Source organism: Phaethon aethereus, assembly GCF_964289735.1.
Source record: "Phaethon aethereus genome assembly, chromosome: 17".
Lineage (NCBI taxonomy): Eukaryota > Metazoa > Chordata > Aves > Phaethontiformes > Phaethontidae > Phaethon > Phaethon aethereus.
In genome coordinates, this window is record NC_138593.1 from 2,499,673 (window position 1) to 2,515,297 (window position 15,625).

Consider the following 15,625-nt stretch of genomic DNA (forward strand, 5'->3'; position numbering starts at 1 on the left):
GACTGCTAACTTTCCAATAAAAATAGTTTTGTCTTCTACAGAAGAACATGTAGAACGGTGGCCTGTTTCCTTTGCAGATAGTGGCTTTTGTATTATGGCTTTTTCCAGTGTAGTATCTGTGCAGAAAGCTGTGCTTTATTTGTCAGAGTTAAACTAATGACTTCCCATCAGTTAGAACCCTTACTTTTGTGTCATAAGCTGACAAAATAACTCACTCCTATTCACAATAAACCTGCTTTACCTTAGAAGAAGGCAAAGCATTTCAGCCTGGTACCTTGGGAATGTCTGGCTAACTGCTACTTCATGCAGTGAAACACATACCTATTGCTTTACCCTGCTGCAGATGTAGAAAAAGAACAAAGCTGAAAGGAAAACCGTAACAAATACTCAAGAAAGGTTAGTGACTGAGCAGAACATCTATTTAGTGACACCTTCATAATAAAAAATGATTTCTAGAATACTGTTAAGGCCAAAATTGATACGTAAGTCTGTTTATTTGTGCTTACTGTAGTTAAAATAACAATTTGTCTACAATGTGTATTTTACATGAAGTACATAACTTTTTTTAAAACTAAGTCTGTTACGGTTATGCAAGGTTATGTTTGTGTGACTGAAATCTTTGAACGATCCTGACAGCAGACTTGAACACAGAGAAATACAGAAGTAAAGGAAATAATAATAAACTTTAATCCTTCCTAAAATCAAAAGTGCTGAATAGGAACATTACTGTTGAATAGAAACAGGAAACTCTGCTGTGAATCTAACCTGTTTCAAGGGGGATAGAGTATGGAGAAGAAACAGCCTAGAACAGTTTAAAAAAAAAAAATGTGGAAAGCTCCAGCATAGCTTTTGGTAAAAGAGCATTGAGGTTTTAGTTTAATGTTCACTTGACCAGTATGAGCATTCTTGATGCATGGCCCTCATCATCCCAGTAGAGAGAGAAAAGAAAAGGCTAAATCAAGACCTTATTGATGACAGTTCTAGTACACAGGTCTCTTCTGGTCCGTTCAGATACAGCTGGAAGGTAAGAGAACAATATCAACAGGGCTTGGGAAAACGGGATATAATCGAAGAACTGTGAAAGTACTTGAAAGCATAAGGCTTAGCCTGGCACAGATTGGTTTAAGTAAAATGAATTATTTGAATTAATAGAGGGATATTTTATCATATACAATATATTTTACTAAAATAAATCCTCTAACAAGTATTTTTGCTAAAAGTTGAGTGCAAGTCTTAGTTTAGAAAAAAGAGAAGATACTGCATAAGGTACAAAAGTGGTTTGGTTTACCTTCAGAAGATCAGATGATGGTATGTCTACCAGAGTAGGATTTCCACATTTCTCTTGATATTCTTGAATTAGGGCTGTTGCATCATCAATGCTGCAGGGGGAAAAAGTCTATCAACTTTGTCAACTTAAGCTCTCTAAAAAGCCAAGAATTTAGATTATATACACTGAAGTAGAAAAATAAGGTATGACCCCACATTTTTGAAGTCAGATAGGTCCCATCATTTCCCAGTAGAGGAAAGCAAGCCTTGATAAGTCTAGCATTTAACCTGTGGTTGTTAATAAACCCAATATATACTAGAATTTAAGCGGTTACTTACTGGTTTCTGTGCCATTTTGACTGCAGGATAACTGGTAACAAAGGGACTTGCCATACTAAGTATTTGGGGTCTGAAATGAAAGTTGGCAGCTATGCACAACGAGCCCAAGTGCTGTGAGTCACTGGCAGATTCCTGATTGAGAACTGCCCTTCAGTAGGTGCAGTGGCAAGACCCTTTGTTTTATTTAAGTGGAACATAAGAGGTATTTCTAACTCTTGAAAAACTTAGTTGTTTTGCTGCTAATTCCTAAGTCTTGAGTACAGGCAGTTCATTTATTTTTTCAGAGTGTTCTTCTTGCCGAAGCTGTGACTTCATGATGCCACCAAGCTGAGCTCATCTGAAGGTACGGTGAAGTGATTCAAAGGACGAGTGTTTGTTTTTACAGTCAGGTTACTTCTGCTATTTTAACTGCATTTGATCTGCTTGCCAGTCCAGGCTCAATGAGCTGTTACTTTGGCTTGAATTAAACTGTAAAACTCTATCCGTATTCAAAGTAGTGAGGTGAGATTTTTATTTTATTTCTTTTTTTAACTTAGCAATACTTCAAAAATTCTTGGAGATGAAGTACTAGAAAATGTCCATGACTTCAAATAGATGAAAATAAAATAAAGGAAAGATTCAATTTCTGTAGTTACTATCAGTCATGCATCACCCTTTTTACCTTTTATTAACTTACCAGTTCTTTTTGGCAAAATAATCCACCAGCTCTTTCATTCGGTGAGTATTAATCAGTTGTTGCTTCAACAGTGGAAAATATTTAGTTTTCAAGAATTTTTCATATAGCTTCTCATTTATGATACTGTCCAAAACCAAAGATCTAATCTGTGGATTTAAGTTTTAGTAATGGAAAAGTATTACTATTTTAAACATAAGAAATGTCACTGTTGACTGAAAAGAACTCGGAGTTTTCTTACTGGACTCCCATAGAGCAGGATTTTTTTTGTTTGTTTTTAAGTGTTGCAAAATGGCAGATTTTATGAAGACTAATCTCAGATTCAGATAGGGGAATGAGTTAAGAAACTTGCCCTTAAAAGTGCAGTTTCATAAGTCCTTTGGCCTTTTAGCTTAAAGCATTTGTTCAGAAAAATAAAGTAGTGCTGCTGCAAACAATGCTGTCCTACAAATGGGGGCAGCCTGCAACACAGCACTGTGTTTATATACAAGAAGTTTTTCAGTTGCACAACATTAATAAAAATGAAAAAATCCCTGCAAGTGTTGCTATATTTTAAAAGCGTGCATTATGTCAACTAATGCTTGGCAAGATCAGGAGAGAGGAAAAAAAGCTTCTGTGTACACTTATCTATCCAAAAAGTCTCTAAGTCAAAGGCAAGTGAATTTTATTTATTTACCTGAGAAGCAAATGCCACTACTTCTCCGGTGTCCATGTGTTCATCTATTTGTTGCAGCACAGTTTCTGTGTTACATGTAGATAAGAAACCCTTGAAAAAATAAGTTACAAAACATTAATATTCTGTGAATGATTAAAGTAGAAACCCTCCTTTCAGAGCAAGCATTTGATTTATTTAGGAACAATGAATATTTTGAAATTCTGGTACAAATATGAAATTAGCAAACCGGGATCTGTGCAGTTTGACTCAAGGAGTAGTACTCATTGCTTTTAACTCTCAAAACTTATTTCGCTGTAGCTGTTGTAGATTTTTTTTTTTTTGATTAATTGCCAGCAAGCTAAATGTCTTGCACTAATGCTGTAATTTGGGAAAATCTTTCTGAGCTTAACTTTAATGACTGGAAGTCTAAGAATTTAAGATGCCTTTACTAGTGTCATAACAAATACAGGACAGCCTATAATGCTTCATTTGGGAGAACAATGCAGAGCATAAATTAATAGAAACAAATGAGGAGAGAAAGAAAACTGCCAAGATACATGAATAAAGAGGACATGGCTTTAAGGCAAAAGGTTTATATCAGAAATTGTGATGCATATCAAGCACCATTCTAAGAGGCCAGGAGCTTTCAACTCAACATTTTTTTTACAATTTGCTGTGAAACTAGTCCACTGGTAGCTTCCCGGCAATTATATATGTTATCATAACTTCACACTGCTCGAGCAGGTATATAGTGATGGCTTGGCGTTTGTTAGGGTTTATTCGTGGCTTTTATGGGTGGGATGCCATAAAACATCCTCAAAAGGCAAAGTCATATGACAAAGCTGCTGAGGACAACTTGAAGCTAGCTGATTTTACTTTAAAGAAAAAAAAAAAAAAAGCATTCATATGATCCCTTTCAGAAGGACAAATTTAGGGCAATAGGCTTTGTGGGTGGGAAATGCCAAGCAGCTGTCAGCAGTGGCATATTTAAATAAGATGAGATTGTAAGTTACCATCTTTCACAGTCTCTCTTGAACATAACATGCTTAAAGACATTTCCCTTGCACAGATAGAACACAAAACTTGGTATTTACCTGAATTTGCTGCTCTCGCTTCTCAGACTGAGGAATCAACAACAGGCACCCCAAAGCAAAAGCTGGAAGATCCAACTGTGCATATTGTTTAGCTATTCCAATGACATCCAAGTCAGCCAGCACAGGACACCTTCAGAAGAAGATTAGGAGTGAAGTTCTCAATTATGATATGTATAACTGGATGGCTTAGTACTGTCAACAAAACTGCATTGAGATTTTTAAGACAGATCGAACAATACATTTTTACATCATCTTATTTTCAGAAACGGCCAAGCTATGTGAGTTGAAGTTTCACAGGACACAAATGTATGACAATTTTCTAGCTTGAAAAAAACAGCCCAACTCCAATATCTCTTTCTAAATACCCAAGGCTCTATTTTGAGGGGAAAGTGTTGGCCAATTGTCCAGAGTAATGCTTTGGTACATATGTATATATAAGCAGTAGTGTAAGTAGGTTCTTCAGCTGGATCCCTTTCCAGTATTTCCTAACCAATTTTTGGTTCAAGCCAGGCTCTCTGATCTCTGGTTCTTCTCTTGAGCAAGTCCGAGCATTGTGGTGAAAAAGATCATGATTTATTGTGCTTTTTTATGTTGTAAAGGCAATGCAAAACAGGTTTATGTATAGAATGTTTTGGAACATTAACACCATAGGTTAATCTTGTTTACAGATGTGCAGCTATTAGATTTTTATCACACCAGATTTATTGTTTGTCGGAAAGTGAATTCTTTCTCTCTTATACTCCATGTTAATGTTTTAGGAAATGTGCTATATTTTGGGCTATTTTTCACTGGACTTTTAGGGTCGACTATGAGTCCTATACAAACGTCAGTGACAGAAACAGATACCCCTCATAGGGGCAGCAACTGGGAAGGTAAATTGGTTTTCAGCAGTCTGTGCTGCTGATTCAGAGTCCCAATTCAGAGAGCAGTTCCCAGTACAGTTCAAACAGCCAAGGTACCGAGTTACAGCACGTTATTAACAGTCTCCAGGCAAGCACAGAAGTTCTGTTTGGGTATATGCCCTGGTCCTGTTCTTTGTCCACAAGAGGCAAAAAGTTCTTCCTCATGCTTCAAGTTCCTCAGTTTTCAGAGCTCCTTTGCTTGTTCCACGGCAGGTTGTGGGATGAGAAATTACAAAAGGGCATTCCCACTCTAACACACACATGTGAGACATACTACCTACTTACTTGAGCAGAATCACAAAACACTCACAGCATTCCTCTAACTGTTTAGGACTCGGTGGACATGAAGCTAAGAAATAAAAAAAACATGATAAAGTAAATATATAACCACATTACTATACAAGCACGATAGCTAGTAACAACCCTACCTGTGAGAAGTGGTGACAGAATTACACTTCGCCAAGCTCGACTGAAGTTGGGAATCTGTTGACAACAAAGTTTTAAAGTAATAGCCAAACAGTTTTAACTAAGTGTACTTGTAAACACAGACAGACAGACATCCTGACCCACTGTAGGTGGAAGAAACCTGTCAATCTTGTTTTATTTTTATCCTGGATGAATTATTCCCTAACATTGCTTTCCTCATATCATAGTCTAAGATTTAGCTGTATTTTGACTGATGGTAAAATTATTCTGCCCAACTTTACAAAACCCTGCAAGTAAGTATTTACTGAAGGAACCACAAGTGCAAAATATGCTATTTCAGTGAATAATAACAATACTCATCTGCATATTGCATTGTCATAAAAATAATCGTTCAAAAAGAATCTTTTCATGCATAACACTTCTGTTAGTGTTATGTTAGCCATAGATGGCTGCCATTCACACACACAAATAGGATGCTAAACTCTTGTTAAGTGAAGAAAAATATTAGGAGTCTCAGAATATTTGCTTACCTCCCATAATGAATGAATCCCAGTAATTGCTATCAAAACTTTTCTTAGATATTGAATCTGGAAAAAAAAAATCATTACAAAATGCTACAGTGTTTTTGAAGATTTGTCGATAATCTACAGAACTGCATTACACTTGTCTGCAGGATGTAAACTTACAGTTCCTCAAGGTACCTCTGTTCCTTTGGGAGGAATAACTGATGTGTATGGAAATATGATTTATAGTTTAGTAAATTAAATTATCACAAGCAGTAACAGTATATGTTGTCTCAGCAAGAATCCAAGATTTTCAGATGTCTTAGTATAAATGATGCTGAAAAGTTTGTGATCCCACTTTCTTTGCTATTAGTACCTAAAATCTCATTAGATTAAAACTAGCTTGAATACGTGCTCCTGATACAACCACATCGCCAGGTACATCTGTTACCTCCTTAGGCTGTATCAACATTACATAAAGTTTGATAGTCACAGGTAATTAAGACTCTGACAAAAATCAGGATTACTAGAATAAATATATTTTAGGAGTAATATTTTTGTGTGTATGTATATGTATACATGGATGTAGATACATGTATGCACAGTTTGTGCATATATGTGTATGTATAATAATATGAAGAAATTTTTAAATTTATCATAGGGTTTACTCTTGACATCTGAAAGGCTTTGTGCCTTTAAAAAAATAAGAGTAGAACAACTTAAGATGAAAGTTCTCAAGCAGAACTGCTAAAACACAAATTCCTCAAAGCGTCCATCAAAGGTTCAGTACCTAAGAACCCAAAGTAACCATGAAAACTATCAATAATTGTCCACAGTAAGTTTATGTACCTATCCCATTCTTTAGAAATCATTGGCTAAAAAAAGCCTTTTTCCTCACCTTGCTGCAGAACTTCATGCTTAAAAATTCCTTACCATATTGAAACCAAGGAGTTTCTGTAGCAGGCCGTTCCACAGTTGGGAATCGTAAACTTTGTATTCTAGACTAAGTTCTGTCACCAGTCTGACAGCCTGAAGGAGAGCAAGGAGACGCTGTATTTTAATACACATTCATGATTCAAACTTTTACTGCTTGCCAGCATAATTTTAGATTTTTACGGCGTTACTGGGACCTTTAACTCCTGAAAGGCCACAATCGAGCCACTTTCAAAATTATTTTACACAGGTAAGGAGAATTAAAACAAAACCAAAAAACCCACCTATATGCAATGTCACTTCATTTTCTAATTGTAGGAAAGCTAAAGCTTTTTTTAGCTGTCATTTTCAAATCTTAGTCTAGCATGTGTATATTTCAACCAAAGAACGAATCACTTCCATTTTATGGCTATAAATCTGAAGTATTACTATTGAAGACTTAATAGAATAGAAGACTTAATAGAATAGTATACTTTTTTGGTCATACACTACTGTCTTCCTGGAAATCTCATTTACCTGCCTTTGTATTCAGTGTTAAGTTAGCTGTTTACAAAATGTACTTTGTAACACATGTAATTGTTAAATTCCTAAGCAGAGGATAACTTAAAACCTATCCCTAGCATGTCAGATAAGTAACTAACAGCTATTCAAAAGATGTATATCTGTTCATATTTAATTCATATTAAAGTATAAGGTATGAGTCGAAGCAACTTAAAAAAAACCACCACCAACAAACCCAAAAAACCAAACCAAACCAAACGAGGCTAAAAGATCTTGCTTCCCAGACAACAGACAAGATATGGGTACACAAAGGTGGGCGAGTACTAGGGAATAATTATGTGATGGGCAGTAGTCAGCTCATCAATAGTTTGGTTTTTTTAATTTTGGTTTTATTTTCCTCTGAAAGAGGAGTCTTTGGGGGTAACTGCATATTTGCTGGTATTTTTAAATATAATTATGGGTAGCATATACTGAGAAGTGTATGAATATGACATCCATTTAGAAATGCATGTGCTACATAAGAAAGTGCACATTTCACACAATGTGTAACAAACAAACAAAAAATTACAAAGGATTTAAAAATCATACCGTGGGTTCATGGCTGTGATTTTTCCATAGCCCCTTAATCATTCCTTCCTTAGGACTCTTATGAAAGGATTCATAAGTATATGGAATATTCAAGATTTCAAACTCTGACAGATAAATGCAGCATTTTAGAAAATACCTGTAAAAAAAGTCCCCCCAAACCCAGGAGTTAACAGTATTTACAGTGATTATTATATTATAACTCACATAATTAATCTCAGGATAATATTGGAAAAACGTTCTTGTGTTGCTTTAAAAAAAAAAGGATAAAAATAATGTAAACTATATTTGTACTTAAGAAGGAGATCTTGATTAAGTAAAAAACTTTCTGGTAATTGCTTAGGGAAACCTCATTCACCTGAATGATAGCTAGCTTGGATCATCTCTAAAGAGAAACCAGTTATAGTAACTTGTAAAAATAAAATTTCATTCATGCACAGCGACTGCATATTCTGAAATAAATGAAATAAATAAAAATTAAAACTAACTAAATAATAATAATAAAAAATAAATAAATGAAATAAAATTTCATTCATGCACAGAGACTGCATATTCACAGAGACTGCACACAGAGACAGAAACCCGTATGTAGCTATTTGGCATGATGTACTCTGAAAACATCACTTTCCATTAAAAAGGCCCTAATTCCAGATTACCAGCATAGAAATTCTATTCTAGATATTTTCTAAGGAAGCTAGTTCTGCAGATATTTCACAGAAACAGCATTATTCTGCTGGGATTTTGGTTCCTTATTTCTGAAGAGGGCTATGTCTTTGCAAGATGACCAGTTCTGTTCTGCTGGGATTTTGGTTCCTTATTTCTGAAGAGGGCTATGTCTTTGCAAGATGACCAGTTCTGAACATTGATGAACAGAATGCTATATATATATCTGGGTAGGAGAAAATGCTTCAGTTACTGGAGAAGTAACTGCAATCTATGCAAAATGGAACAACATATTTCCCATGTAATGTCATGCTATTTTCAGGTTTACAAATTAGGACTGTGATGTACTGGACTGCATTACAGTGAAGTTAAAAGACCTAATTATGCTCTTCAGAAATAGGTTTTAAAAGCTCAAAAAACAGATTAGTAAAAAACAATTCTCCAAATACCATATATTTCTTTCCAATGGCTGCTAAAGACCAACAAAACATCATTATTAAGGAACACCTTAAGGAAAATTCATCTTACTTTACTTTCTCAATGGGTTTCTTGAAGAGTGATTCCACAGTGTTGGTATCTGCCAAGTAAAGCAGACACTTAAGTGCTCTACTCCTGTGAGCAAATGTCAGTTGAGTAACACCGATTGGCTGAAGGGAGGGAAACAACACAGTGAAAAGTCACAACAATCGGCTGAACAACGAGAAAGAGGGTTATATATGTCTAGTATGATCCTTTCTAAGATTTTTTTTATTAATTTGGTGGAAATATATGCTAAGTAACAGACTGGTTCACATTCAACTTTTATACTAACCAGCTGAAGTATTTGTCAACTTCAAAGAACACTGCTAAACCAGGTGGTTTTCTAGATTGAGGACTACTAATGCAGGCAAGAAAAATATTTGTGATATATAGTATCACAAATAACCTTCAGTCTTTCACACTTACTGAATGTAAGATTCTTTCACCCAAAGTGAGCTAATGTATTACACCAGCTTAAAGCACATTCTAGAAAGCATTTAATGAAGTTATTTTCAGATAATATCAACAATAAATATAGAAAACCCAGAGTTCAAGAGCTGCTCTTGACAGTCAATAGCAAAATTCAATGAACACCACAGTTTTACCCCAGAGGTGGGGAGGGGAGAAACATAGAGCTCATACAGGTATAAAAACTATCCAAAACACAGATACAAAAGCCTTAGGTTGAAACCCACACAGTTAAGCAGACAACACTTGACTTCAATAAGAGGTAAAAATTTCATAAGTAGCAAGCTAAAGGAAGAATTTAGAAACTTACAGATGTGGCAGATGTTGTAATTGCAAAAAGCATTCTTGAACTGTAATCCATTGGGCGTGACTGAAGTAGATATATAACTCTGCAAAAATGCATTTGTTTTTAATAAGATTACAGCATAGCTACTGAAATACAATGTATTCAAATGTATTCAATGCATTCATTCAAATGTAAATATATTTCTCTGCCAAAAAGATATTAAGGATAAGAGATTCCAAGGACATAGGAAACGAGGAGAAAACCTTCAAATAACTACTCTTAAGCACGCACTTACACCTCTAAGTTATTGTAAATGGCATTTCATTGCTTAAATAAGTATTTGATGATTCAAAACTGATGTCACCAGAAAGTAAAATTAAGAACACAACAGTGAGTTCTGAATGACACACACTGTTATGTTTCTTGAAAAAGCAAGATATAGTTAAACTTGCACATTAACAATAATTTGCCATGTTGTATGTAAGACAACACACATACCTTCGGAGTTCCTCATCTTCCTGTACATCTCCAAAGATTTCTTGAGATTTCTTTAAAAAGACATGAAAATCTAGTTGTGAGAGTTTTCTACATTATTTGGGTAAATAGCTGGGTCATATCCTTGCTTAAACCCTGTCTTAAAAGCTGAGCACCCCTGCTAATGCAGCCAAGGAAAGGAATTCTGGTTTTATCAGTCCTTTCTTTATTTAACTGTATGCTTGGCAGTCACCACCATTCCTCAGCCTGCTAACTGGCATTTTGAAGCAGAGGCAATGCCTGCTCCCTGCCCTTTCTCACCCAGCTGCACGCCGCATAGACAGCGACTAACTCTGTTAGCGAAGATGCAACAGGAGAGGATTCATTCTCTTTCTGATTCTAGAATCAGTGCTTGATGAAGCTTATATATTTACAACTCCTTTAGGCTGTCTACACAACCTTACTGTAGCACCAAAGATAAGATTTTAATCTCTGTACGGAGAGAAGGGAAAGCATTTCAAATCATTCTCACTACAGACAGTGGTGTGCAACAATATTAGAAAGGTATTGAAATTGTTGGTGGTCTGAATTCAGATGCATCTTAAATAGATTCATGAGTACTAAAGGCAAATTGTGCAAAATAATCTTAGTCTTTTGAACAAGTGATAAAAATACACATATTTTATGTAATTGGCCATTTTTCTCCAAAGCCAAATCTCCCGTGAGAACTTACTTCTGAGGGCAGTATACTTGGACACAGCCATTTATCCAGCAGTTTATCCCAAATTTTGTTCATATCCAAATTGTTAATTTCAGCTATCTCCTTAGCTGCCATATGGATATCTACATAAATAGGTAGAGACAATATATTTACAAACTAGTATTATCTTGCTAAGCATTTTTAAAAGAACTTATTTTTGCTCCTCTGAGACTAGATTACAGATACTCACCTGGATAATCTCTGCCAGTTGGATTTAGGATTCTTTGGTCTATACTGTGGTGTTCGTATAGTAAAATGATAAGATTTGCTGGTTTCCCAATGGACTTTAAATGCTCTCCAGTGTTCAAGTTATGTGTTATTAGAACATTTTCTGTTGCTGATCGCTTATACTGCATATATAATTTCTTCTGTAGGACTTCTGCTTTTTCATGTGAATCATCCTTTAGCAAAACACCACAGTTTCATATGAAACAACCTCCTTTCACTCAAAAGCACTAGAAAAATCATTTTAACTTTTTATAGTCTAAAACAGTGAACTAGCTAGCAAGATCAGTTCTTCAGATGTGTCCCCATGCCTGTATTTACAAGTATTTTTTCTGTAAACAGGCAGTATTCACCATGCTGCTCTAGCAAGAAAACATATTTTGAAAAAATTGTAAAAAAAGGTATGATGAGAAAAAGCCAAATAAAATATGTACTACACACACCAGTATGTAAAATTAAGACATCTTGAGGTAAAATGGAGAAGAAAAAAGATTTACTATTAAACCCTTGCTGCTAGAATGACAGTTTAATTTTGGCACAATTCTATTCAAAGATGTGACTATATAATCAGAGAACTATTTAGTGTTCATTGTGTCTCAAGAACTCCATAGCAAGTTTGATATTTATAAGCAAGGGTGAGATTCTTATTCACCTTTCCCTACCAACCATGTAAAAATGAGCCTGAGAATCAAGTCAAAGCAGACTTTCTTTATGTATACTACTACAAATAGCTAAAGAGTCTTGGAACTCAAAGCAAAAGTTAATAATGCTATTGATCTAACAGCTGGAACAGATTCCAACTCATTCTCCTGCAGCAGGAAAAATGCACACAACGGGAGAAAGAACAAATTATTCTTCCTTGAAACTGTTTTATGAAAAAACTGAAAATATTTTTTGTCCAGCCTCCAAGAACTGTAAGCCTAATTTGTGCTAGGTTGTGAACAGGAGAATGTTACTGGACAGAGAGGGTTCTTCTGAGGGGTCACCTGCACAGTCACTTCCCCAAAAGAAAGTACTTCCCATATCAGAGTTGGTTAAGGTGCGATTTACACACCACTACCCAAAACACAAAACACTGACATAAGTATCTGACTGTAAAACAGAAGTTTTGCAAGCAATTTACCATTACCTTAGCTGTAGTATTCTTTAGCCATTTCTCAGCTAGATAGAGACAGAATTTCAATGCCTGAATCTGATCAGGACCTTTTTTAAGGAGAAAAAAAAAAAGAAGGGGGAGGGAAAAGAAGTAAATAAAGTAAGTTTTCATGAATCCTTTCTACAGTGTAGAGAATATCCATTTTATTTCAAAGAAATTAAAAAAAAAAAACACTTTTAGAAGCTATTTAAAATATGAGGAAAGCTCTTGTACCTAAGAAAGAGAAAAAAATATTATCTATTTGGATTCAGATAATAGAGAAGCTAGCTTACATTTGGCTGAAATATTTGCTTTTGCTGGAAAACTTGGCTGAAGATGGTGTGAACATGCAGAAACTTTAAGCAAGACAACATGGCTCAAAGAGAGAAGAAAGGATTTAATAGTGATGCTGTGTTATAAATTGGCTGTTGTTCTAGCCTACTGTTCAAACTTGGAAGTAGGAGACGCATGCGTTTTTATTCTCAAACTTCCCTGGGTTTTATCCAAGAATACTGAACAAATGTTTGGTTACAGGCCAGGCTAGCTTTTCTTTTCTCAAACATATTCTCCTCCTTCCATTACTTCACCCCTCAAGTCATCACATATGCACCTTACCTGTTGGAAATTCTTGTGCAATCTTGTGAGCAATAGCTACAGCCCACTCTGGGTTAATTATAGACAGCAGATATGACTGAATCGTCTGCACAGTTTTAGTTGTTTCCTTGTTGACAACTGATATATATCCAGTGTTTCTCATTTCAAATATTTTTGGTTTCAGTTTTTTTTCAAAGACATGTCGAGCTGCAGACATGTGTAAGGTATCCAGTGAAACCTAGAAAAACATTAAAGTAGATTAGGAGTTGTCAGAAGTTCTATAGCGAAGCCAAAATCATGCAAAAGAAAGATGAAAGCTCTTTTTTGTGTGTGTGGAAAAAGAATAATAGTAATAAAGAATAAGAAGTAGCATCTTTCAAGATGCTACTTTACCTTCATTAGTTTGGAAATCAACAGAAGTGTTGGGAAGGATTCCTCACTGAGCTCTGCAGCTGAAAGGAAAAAAAGACAGCTGTCAATGAAATATCACTGAAGCACTTCCAGTTTATTGTTAGATGCAGACCTCCATTGGGAGAGAAAGAATATAATCTTAATTACCCACACTGGCCCAGGAAGTGGGATATGTGGATTATTTTGGTCTTTGAGACATCCTAAGAAAAGAATTTGAAGACAGAATTCTGCATTGTATATATCATCTTAGCTCCACTGAAAGCCAGTTACCTCACCAGTAGCAATTTGGGAGCACAAGTGCTTTCAGAAGTACTTGGGATGAAAACTGCATTAATAAAGAAATACAATTAATATAAAATATATACTATAGAACTTAAAAAAGTTCGCAAATAGCAGAGAAAGGGAATCATACATATATCTAGCCATAAAAAACACTGAACGTACATATAATGTTCCAGAAACACTGTGCAGTTCTACAGAATATCAGATGAAAGGGCAGTCTGGTTTGAGCAGCTGGAGATAAGGGAATCATATGCTCCAAAACATATTGGTGTTCTAGGTCTACAGGTGGAGAAATTCTTTTATAAGATTCCAGATGTTTGAGAAGGCTCAAAGCCTAGGGGGAAAGAAAAATTTTTTAAAAATAAATAAAAAAGCAAAAACGCCACATTTCTCCCTGCCCTCCCAGTAAACACGCCTAAGTCCTGGAGACATGTTTTTCTGGCGGAGTTGGTACATATCTATAGAGTTTTTATCCCTGCTATGACCCATTGCTGAGAAACAGCTAGAGATCACTATTTCCTGAATGCTATTTTCTGAATGAGCTGTGTAGATAGGATAATTCAATTAATTTCAACAGACTTTTGAATAACTACACTAATAAATAGACAAAACAATACAGATGCCATTAGCAAGGTAACAGCAACGTATTTGGACATACCTGATTCACCTGGATACTGGTGTTCTTTTCATCAGCATTTTGAATCACTTTCAGGACAATTTCAATAGTTTCATAGTCGTAAGGATCAAGCTGTTCAAAATAACAATCTGTTTTATAAGATCTTATATGATTTATCTTATAAAAACATAGAACTGAGTTAATTTTTCTAATTTTAATATCAACTATATTGACATATCACTGATGAAACATATAAGCATCATGACATACTTCTTTTGTTTTAAAGACTTCCACTTCATTGTCCTAAATCCTAAAAAAATTGTCAGGATATTGCAGAAAGACCAAATGTGAAATGATGAAAAGAAAAAAAAAAAAAACCCCACAATCCCCCCCCAACAAATCCAACAAACCCAAAACCTCCCACCCCGCCCTAAAAAACAAAACAAAAACCAATCAAAACAAAAACACCAATAAACTTTTTGCCCCTATCTATTTTTAATGTAGCACTTTGAAATATTTCCAGTGTGCTATGATTTTTAGAAGTGACTTTTTTGTTTGATTATTTTCTGGTTGTTTTTTAAGGGGAGTTGGGAAGAAATACTCTACCTGTCTTTAAAAATATGTTGTTCTATTATTTTTTCTAGAGAAGTAGAAAACTGAGGCGTAACATTTACGTTCTTTAGCAAAACTGGAAAAAAAAATAACCTCTTCAAATTTCTGTGGAATTATTAATCTGCCATTCAAATGATGTGCAGCATTTGAGACTAGATTCAGGGATTTGATTCTTTTAGCTTGTTTTGGTGTGTTGGTTTTTTCTTTTGTTTTCTTTTTTTTTACCTTGTACAATATTCCACTGAGGCTAGTGACCAGGTCTTTCGTGCTTTTCAGTAGAGGAATTATTTCTAGTGCTCTAGCTAGTAATGTGGAATGAGGTTGCTTCTCACTGTATTCTGCAGAGTCATCTTCAACATGATTTGTATTAGCATTCTGGAGAAGAAGTGTTTCAATGCAAAGCTGCAGTGCGGCATCACTGTCCAGCATGAAAGTACTAGAAGAGGACAGAATATTATTTTGTCTGTGACTTTTGGTGTCGTCAAGGTGCTTATTTCCTTATGAATAAATCCACTAGAGACCAGTATGTATTCTGATTAATACTTAAGAAAAAAAACAAACAACCCAAACCACACCAAACCAATTTGCATATTACATTATTCTAAACAGATTTCCTAATTAGAACTCTATTTAAACTAAAATACATTTCCGTAGGCATGGTTATTATTACAGCAACAATTAAACACAATTGATTTGCTTCAAT

At 35.1% G+C, this 15,625-nt stretch overlaps 1 protein-coding gene across 1 annotated transcript in view; it reads right to left on the reverse strand.

Annotated features, from left to right (window-relative positions):
- Positions 1-957: 957 nt before the first annotated feature.
- The window catches only part of KNTC1 (kinetochore associated 1), a gene marked incomplete at both ends in the record, with an annotated part of 40,439 nt that continues 25,771 nt past the window's right edge, over positions 958-15,625 (reverse strand). Inside the window, 21 exons of the mRNA XM_082007635.1 lie at positions 958-1,017; positions 1,289-1,379; positions 2,282-2,427; positions 2,955-3,044; positions 4,028-4,157; positions 5,215-5,278; positions 5,358-5,412; positions 5,886-5,942; positions 6,792-6,887; positions 7,881-8,016; positions 9,069-9,187; positions 9,838-9,916; positions 10,312-10,361; positions 11,021-11,130; positions 11,238-11,448; positions 12,402-12,475; positions 13,023-13,239; positions 13,395-13,453; positions 13,857-14,028; positions 14,353-14,442; positions 15,148-15,358. Of these exons, the coding sequence (XP_081863761.1) occupies positions 958-1,017; positions 1,289-1,379; positions 2,282-2,427; positions 2,955-3,044; positions 4,028-4,157; positions 5,215-5,278; positions 5,358-5,412; positions 5,886-5,942; positions 6,792-6,887; positions 7,881-8,016; positions 9,069-9,187; positions 9,838-9,916; positions 10,312-10,361; positions 11,021-11,130; positions 11,238-11,448; positions 12,402-12,475; positions 13,023-13,239; positions 13,395-13,453; positions 13,857-14,028; positions 14,353-14,442; positions 15,148-15,358 (2,317 nt within the window). The remainder of the gene's footprint in view (positions 1,018-1,288; positions 1,380-2,281; positions 2,428-2,954; positions 3,045-4,027; positions 4,158-5,214; positions 5,279-5,357; positions 5,413-5,885; positions 5,943-6,791; positions 6,888-7,880; positions 8,017-9,068; positions 9,188-9,837; positions 9,917-10,311; positions 10,362-11,020; positions 11,131-11,237; positions 11,449-12,401; positions 12,476-13,022; positions 13,240-13,394; positions 13,454-13,856; positions 14,029-14,352; positions 14,443-15,147; positions 15,359-15,625) is intronic.